The following is a 7,750-nucleotide window of genomic DNA, read 5'->3' on the forward strand; positions in this document are numbered from 1 at the left end:
TCGCAGCATCGAAGTGAGCCTATGAGAGGGAACATCTCGGTTACGTATGTAACCTTGATTCCCTTAATAGGGAACGAGATGCTGCAATGCGGGCCGTTCCGTACCTTTGATAGCGCTTCCTTCGTAAACAAGTGGAAATCTGATGAAATAGCATGCAGCACACCGATATAGCTCACCTACGTGCGCATCGGGGGTGGTGCTAAGCGCTATTTGGCCAATGAATTGGCGTGATGGTATAAGGGCTTGTTCGTGTGGACGGGGCCCTAACCAACTTGCAGACATTACACCAGATTTTTTTTTTTCTAAAAGGGCACTGAAAAAATGATATTATTCAAGATTTATTGTATTAAGATTTAACCCTTTGACGCGTACGATCACACCGGTGTGATCAGTCTTGGCTGGTCCCTGAAGCGTACGATCACACCGGTAATCCCACAGCTCGTATTCAGCGCGAACTAACATGGCGGCGCCCATCACCCGGTATAGATCAACTAACACGGTCGATATAAAAGTGTTTAAACTACCAAATAGATTTACTTGCACATATTTCAGAATCGGAATATCAGATATTTCATAAGATGGTGAGCATGTTTGTGAATATTTTGAATAAAACAGGAAAAACTAAATAAAAGCGATCCATGTGTCACACAGATCTATTGTGGCTGCGTTGTGTCACATGACAAGCATGACGCGTCGCCATGGAAACAATAAGGCGATACATTTTAAAATAACGGTCGCCTAAAAAAAACTCACGCTGGGGGCTCAGCTAGAATATTTTAAACTCACGTGCGAAAGGGTTAACTGTTTAATGTGTAAGTTAATGTATTCTTTCTCTGGATTCGTATGTTTCACAAAGCAATTAAATCTTTTGAAGTTACCGCAGGAAACTACTTAAGTACTTCATGCTCGCATAACTTTAACACTCCTTTTATTTAATCAGCCAGTGAAATATACTTTAAATACTGATATGGCAGCTTTTCCTTTAATAGAAAATTGACCATAAATGTACTTTTTCCCACCACCATTGTCATTCCAAAACTGCATGACTTTTTTTAGTTGATTAAAAAATGGGAAGTTCTGAAGAATGTATTTTTTTACAAGGTGAATCATTACATGATTTGACTGATTTTTATGTAGAAAGAGTGACAGCGCACTGCATTAAAAGAAATGATCATTCATGTTTTCATAACCGCTGGCCAGGTTTTGCGCTTGCTCTCTCTAAAAACCTAGGGTATGGCATAATTCCCTGTGGCCACTGGCCATACATACAACGACAACATTCCTGAACGATAAGCCTACATTACTTAAACAAAGTGCATTAAATATAAAAACAAACGCCAAACCCCTGCTGCCCCTGGTGTGGAGTAGGCTAAAATGTTGATGTAGTATCTGTACTTTAACTTGAACAGAATTCTGTACTTTTTACATCCTGCCCTGAATAAACCATATAATTCAGTCACTTTCCAAGAGCATGAGTGAAGCAAGAAAAACAGCGTGTGTTGCTTTAAGAGAGGGGTGGGCGTGGCTTCGGGCGCAGTGACCTCAGCGAGGTAGAGTTTCCATTCAGTTGCGTTACTAAAACACCTGTAGGCGCTCAGTAGGGAGATATCGATTACGTGAGTTTGCGGAACCATTTTTGAATCATTTTAAAACCAAATTTGTTTCAAGCTGTGCTTTGAACTGAACTAAAGAGAGAAGCGACAGGGTTGGTGTGCCGAATATGGGGCTTCTTGCGAGTCGGGATGTGTTTTCGTGGCTGCTGGTGGCCTCTGTTTTCCAGGTTTCGAGTGTGCGTTTGGCGCAAGCCAGTTACTTGTGCACTGCATACCTGAACATTTCCTATACAAACCCTGAAACAAACCTAACCACCTGGTTTCGAGAGGAGATGGGGTTGTATGGGCAAGACTCTCCCAAAACTTCTGTAGTGGGGAATGTGTATTTAGCCGATCCGATCTACGGCTGTGAAGATGACACCGTTTATCGCCGACCGAACGACTCCACGGGCTGGATCGCCTTAATCCAGCGCGGAAACGGATGCACTTTCACCGATAAAATTAACGTCGCGGCCATGAACGGAGCTGCCGCTGCTATCATTTTCAATGACTACGGGGCAGAAAATCGGGTCATTCAGATGTCCCACCCAGGTAGGTGATCCAACGGGCTCATTACGACAAGATGAGGTGCTGAACATTTTCAGACGGGGTCCAGTATAGGTTTTAGTATGTGTATATATGCAAGTGTTGCCTTGTCTCTCATTATTCTGATAATAAATTCTGGCTTCTTAGTTGCCAGTTGTACTCTAACCCGGGCGTTGTGTTGTGTAAACTTGACAGCTGATAGGACCTCCTCTACGCGGAAGAGCGCACACTCTGCTCTCGCCTGTCCATGATATATAAATAAACTGGACTAGAACCACATTTTAGAGCTGGTGCGATCTGGTTTTTAAAGCATAAATCCACTTACGGAGCATCAGAGGGAGAAATTCACTGCGTAATGACTCAATTTCCTGAAGACATTTCAGATGACCAGTAATAAACGCGTTTTATCACGTTGTGTCATGTCATAAAACGAAAGGGTGTGCGTGTGTGTATACCTAAAGGTGTTATTTGCGGTGCTGTTTTTGTAACATTGATATTATTACTGTTCTGTTTAATATTTTGAGTAAACTTGTATTTAAATTTTTTTTAAGTTTTAGTTAATATTTTAGTAATTTAATTATGTCTTTTATCATGTTTATTTGTTTTAAAATATGTATATATGGTTAATTTATAATTTAATAATTATAATTTATATTTTATTCATTTCAATACATAGTTAAACTAAATGAAAATGATAATCGTTGCCTTGTCAAATAACTAAAAATAAGTTAGGCCTATTTCAGTTTGTTATGTAACGAAATGTGTTTTTATGGCTAGTTAACTATAATAACACTGGTAGATTGTGATATTGTTCATTATATTTTTTGTCATGCTCATGCAAACAAGTATTTTTTTAGAGTATAAAGTAAAGAATTCAGAACTCACATCTTGTTAAACAAACTCTGTCCTTCACCACTGTTTAAGACTCAAGTGTCTCGTGCATGACACAAGTTTTTTTCTCACAAAGAAAAAAATTAAATTTGTCAATTAGTTTGACACAAATTTCCTCTCACTTAATTTAAAACGTATTTTATTTGGGTACATGTTAGTAAACACATTTAATGTTGCATGTTTGTTGACGTTTGGACTAACCATCAGGTTGCTAAGCGCTACGGTGTGTGTTTTGGTTTGCGCATGCGTGCTGCCCGTGTTTTCAGTATTACCTCTGTGTTTCTAGGCACGAGCATCGTTGCAGTCATGATTGGCAACGTCCGTGGGATAAAGCTGTTCCAGCTGCTAGAAAAGGGCTTGCCCGTTTCCATAGCAGTAGAGGTTGGGAATCAGCACGGTCCCTGGATGAGTCACTATTCAGTGTTTTTCGTCTCTATCTCCTTCTTCATCGTTACTGCGGCGACTGTTGGATACTTCATCATCTACTCCGCGCGGAGACTGAACAGCCTCAGACAGCAGAACCGCAAACAGGTACAGCACTGTGTGGATGGCCGCTGATTGGATGGGCTTTAAAGAACAATCCTGTTAATGTACTGTGGTAACCACAGTTTCACTCAAAATCACATTATGGCAGTAATTACAATGCAATAAAACTGTATTAAAGGGGTCATGTGATGCTATTTTAAAGATCATTATTTTGTGTATTTGGTGTGACAGAATATGTTGACATGCGTTAATGTTCAAAAAACACATTATTTTTCAAATATTGTACATTATTGTAGGTCCTCTATGCCCCGCCTCTCTCAAACAGGTCGTTTTCAACAAAGCCCCCTCTTTTGACAAGCACAGTCTGCTCTGATTGGCCAGCTGACCCAGTGCATTGTGATTGGCCGAACACCACAAGCACGTGTCGGAAATGTAACGCCCCTTACCATAATCGCAGCTTCAGCTTTCAAAGTAAATATCAAGACAGTTGATAATGTCGTTAGTTTTACCATCAGTTCAAGCCCGAAAGGGCAACAGAGTCGGACAGACAAACGGTCTCCGCAAAAATATTAAGCAGCAAAACTGTCTTTAACATTGGTAATAATAAGAAATGTATCTTGAGCTCCAAATCAGCATATTAGAATGATTTCTAAAGGATCATGTGACACTGAAGACTGGAGTAATGGCTGCTGAAAATTCAGCTTTGCCATCACATGAATAAATTACTTTTTAAAATATGTTAAAATGGAAAGCAGTTCTTTCGAATTGTAATAATATTTCACAGTATTACTGTTTTTATTATATTTTTGATCAAATAAATGCAGCCTTGGTGAGCATAAGAGACTTCTTTCAGAAACATGACCCCAAGCAAACAGTAGTTACTGTTTCTTAGGTTTTGTTCAAGTATATAAAGTTTTGCACTTTAAGATCATATCAGTTGCCATGTAACTGCAAATTTTGGTAACCAAAGAGTGACAACCACATTTAAATGTAGCGTGAATCACTTCAAATGCAATATGAAGTAATTACACCAACATTGGAGCTGAGAAAAATGACTTGTGATATGGTTTAAAAATTGGCATGGTTGACGAGAAAAATCAAGAAGTTCTATATACGCATTGATATACGCTGTTCATAAACCAAAGCTTTTCGAGCCAGTTGCTTCCAACCATATTGTGGTCTGTTATTAATTAGGATTTCACCAGTGTACTTGCACCTCATTTGGACTTGTTTATTAAATAACGTTGTTGTGACAGTTGTGATAAGGCTTTACTGTTTATCAAAGTTGCCATCTTTGATATTTATAGTCAGTGTCATTATTATAACAGGTGTCATTCACAGCTAAAACAAGAATAGAAAGGCCATTGACTTTAGTTTCTCATTTATACTGACGGTAGTTGATCTGCCCTGCAAGTGATTGTATAAACAGGACTATTTGAGAGTGTTTCTAAATATGAATTTCAAAACCCAAATACTTCTAACTGGTTGATCTGGTTTCACATTACTGGGTTCTGAGATCATTCGTTTTTTCAGCCCTAATGTCATCACTGTATGTGAATGAGTTTGGTTCTAAGGTGGCATTAGGTCTGAGTTTAGTATCAAGGAAATGTTTGATTTTGGATAAAGTTTAACTAAAAACACAACCTGTTCCTCTTTAGACACACAAACACACACTGGATTTTTTTTTCAGTTGCTACTGATGAAATTATACCGGGAATTTTTCTAAAAATCTTGTTTTTTCAAAGGGAAATACCATGAAATATTTAAGCATATGACAGCCAAAAGGCACTACTGTGCTCAAAAAGCACCTGTTCCAGTTGTTTGTTGTTTTGCTCAAGGGAAAACGGGAAGAAAAGAATGAAAGGAAAGTAAGTGGTTAAGTAAAAGGACAAGATGCCTTTCAGGCCAGTTGAGCTTTATAGCCACATGTGATTCATTGCCTGGTTAATGCATGGTTTTGCTTTGTAACATCAGGAAAATCAGACCTTCATTTCTTAGTATGCTGTGCAGCTTCTCATCTGAGCTCTTGTCATTGCAATAGGGCTGCACGATAAATCGAAATGGAATCGAGATCGCGATTCGACAGAAGCTGTGATCGTCATGCGTATCTTTCAGTGAAGCACGGTTCTGTGATCAGCAGTAAATCTCCATCCAAAGGCCAGAGGGCGCTCTCGCGCTGAAACTCCAAATACGCCTCGCAGAAGAAACCCAGAAAATGCCTATCGCTGCAGCTGAATAAACAGAAGATTCAACAGCTTTCATTGATTCAACGTGACTAAAAAACACACAACTACGGCAATATACGGTTTATCTGAGTAACAATATGTTATTAAATGTGGTATTTTCACATGCTTTCAGATGGAGCAGCATTTACTTCACAGAGCCGTAGTTCTAAACGAGCATTACGAGACAGGCTGCGTGAGTGCGGCAAGCATGAACGGCTCGTCCGTGACGCGGGATTCGCGCCGCGTGGGGCAGAGAGGAGCGAGTATGAGAAGCATTCACAGACACAGGCTGTGTGTGCGCTCTTCTGAATTGGGAATAGCGAACATGCATCATAAATTTATTTCAAATTAATCTGTTGGGGAGATAAAATGTGTAAAATAACGTTCACGTACTAACAAAAACATCTAAGAATGTATCTTTTATTCGCCAATACTGAAAACAGAACCGATAAGGGAGCTCTTGATATTGGCTGTTGAATTTGCCTAACTATCGATCTGACCCAGTAGACGGCATAATCCCACTCTGTCTCTCTCCCGCTTTGTTTTTTTTTTTGGTTTGTTTTTTTAATGGTGGGTGTTTACGCAGTTGGATAGAGCAGTGCTGATTGGGGAGAACGGAGGTGCGCTCACTCTATTGGTTAGTAAGACTAACAACGCGACTTTCAAAGTTGCCATTTTTTTCAACACTATACAACTGTCATCACCAATGTAATTTCCAGTCAAAACACATTTCACACTACAAAACTTGGATTGCAGACAGGACTAGAAATTGCTAAATATCTCTCGGGCATCAATGACACATGGGTGCTTCTCTAAGAACAGCTCTTTTTTATTATTTTTTATTATTATGATAGGACAGTGAGTAGACAGGAAGCGAAGTGGGAGAGAGAGGGGGGCGGGATTGGGAAAGGTCTGAGAGCTGGGACTCGAGCTCAGGACGTCTCATAGCGCATGTCAGCACGCTGCCCACGAGGCTATCGGCTCATTTTTGATCATTCAAACATACAAACATAGCGATCGCCACTCCCATGAATGAGCACCATGTTTTTTGGGGGGGGACTTTTGTCTGCAATCATTAACTGTCGCAGAGTTGCTAAAATTGTATAGAATGTGGGCAGAACAAGCCTCTGGAGCTGATCTACAGCAAAACAGTCAACCACAGAGGGTCCATGTAACATTCCTCTTTGTGTCGCTCCAGTGCTTTAATGTTGGCCATCAGGACTGCCATTGGAAGTGAACACTATAGGTGTATGTTCCCTCCGGCCATTTACAGCTAGCAAATGCAACAGTTGTGCTTCCTTCACAACGAGGTACAAAGTCATTTTCTAGAACCTCCACCCTCTCTGTTCCTCTACGGGCTGCCAACCTTCTCCCTGATCTGCTGAGACTTTTACAACTTTTAAGACACAGGTAGTCTCAGAAGAGGTGTGTCTTCAGCTAACTAATTTACAATCATAAAGGCAATTCCTGTTAACTCGTATTATAAAAAAGAAAGTGAAATCACATTCTGTCCTTCTTTTCTGTATTTTACTTCTGCTCTAACTTATGTACTAACAATTGTATGCTTTAAACTACAAACACTGAGGCCATGTCCACACATACACGGGTATTTTTATAAACTGAGTTTTTCCTTCTTCCGTTTTTAAAAAATTCTCCATCCACATGAAAACGCAAACGCATGCTATGAAGCACTGTCAAGAGCATGCCAAGCCAACAGGTAGCGATATAATCTCAACCATAAAGCCATGTTGGCCAATCAGAAGTAGTGATGGGAAGTTCGGATCATTTTACCGACTCGGACCCTCAGCAAAATGAACGAATCTTTTTTCGAATCATTTCATTCATTTTAGCAAAATATAATTAAAATGTTACGTGTTACTTCCTTAATACGTCTACTACTTACGCAAACGTTGATCACACTACAAACAATACAAAACTGCTATAAGAAACAGAAAAGATTAATTCATTGTTTACCTGGGTCTTCAGTCTATGATTAGCTCACCTCACCTC

General features: G+C 39.8%; 1 protein-coding gene across 1 annotated transcript in view; it reads left to right on the top strand.

Moving 5' to 3' along the window:
• The first annotated feature begins 1,555 nt into the window (after positions 1-1,555).
• rnf128a (ring finger protein 128a) overlaps positions 1,556-7,750 on the top strand; it is an 18,841-nt gene continuing 12,646 nt past the window's right edge. The window contains exons 1-2 of the mRNA XM_016544007.1: positions 1,556-2,144; positions 3,316-3,560. Of these exons, the coding sequence (XP_016399493.1) occupies positions 1,721-2,144; positions 3,316-3,560 (669 nt within the window). The 5' untranslated portion in view covers positions 1,556-1,720. The remainder of the gene's footprint in view (positions 2,145-3,315; positions 3,561-7,750) is intronic.

Source organism: Sinocyclocheilus rhinocerous, unplaced genomic scaffold (genome assembly GCF_001515625.1).
Source record: "Sinocyclocheilus rhinocerous isolate Xijiao unplaced genomic scaffold, SAMN03320098_v1.1 scaffold520, whole genome shotgun sequence".
Taxonomy (NCBI): Eukaryota; Metazoa; Chordata; class Actinopteri; order Cypriniformes; family Cyprinidae; genus Sinocyclocheilus; species Sinocyclocheilus rhinocerous.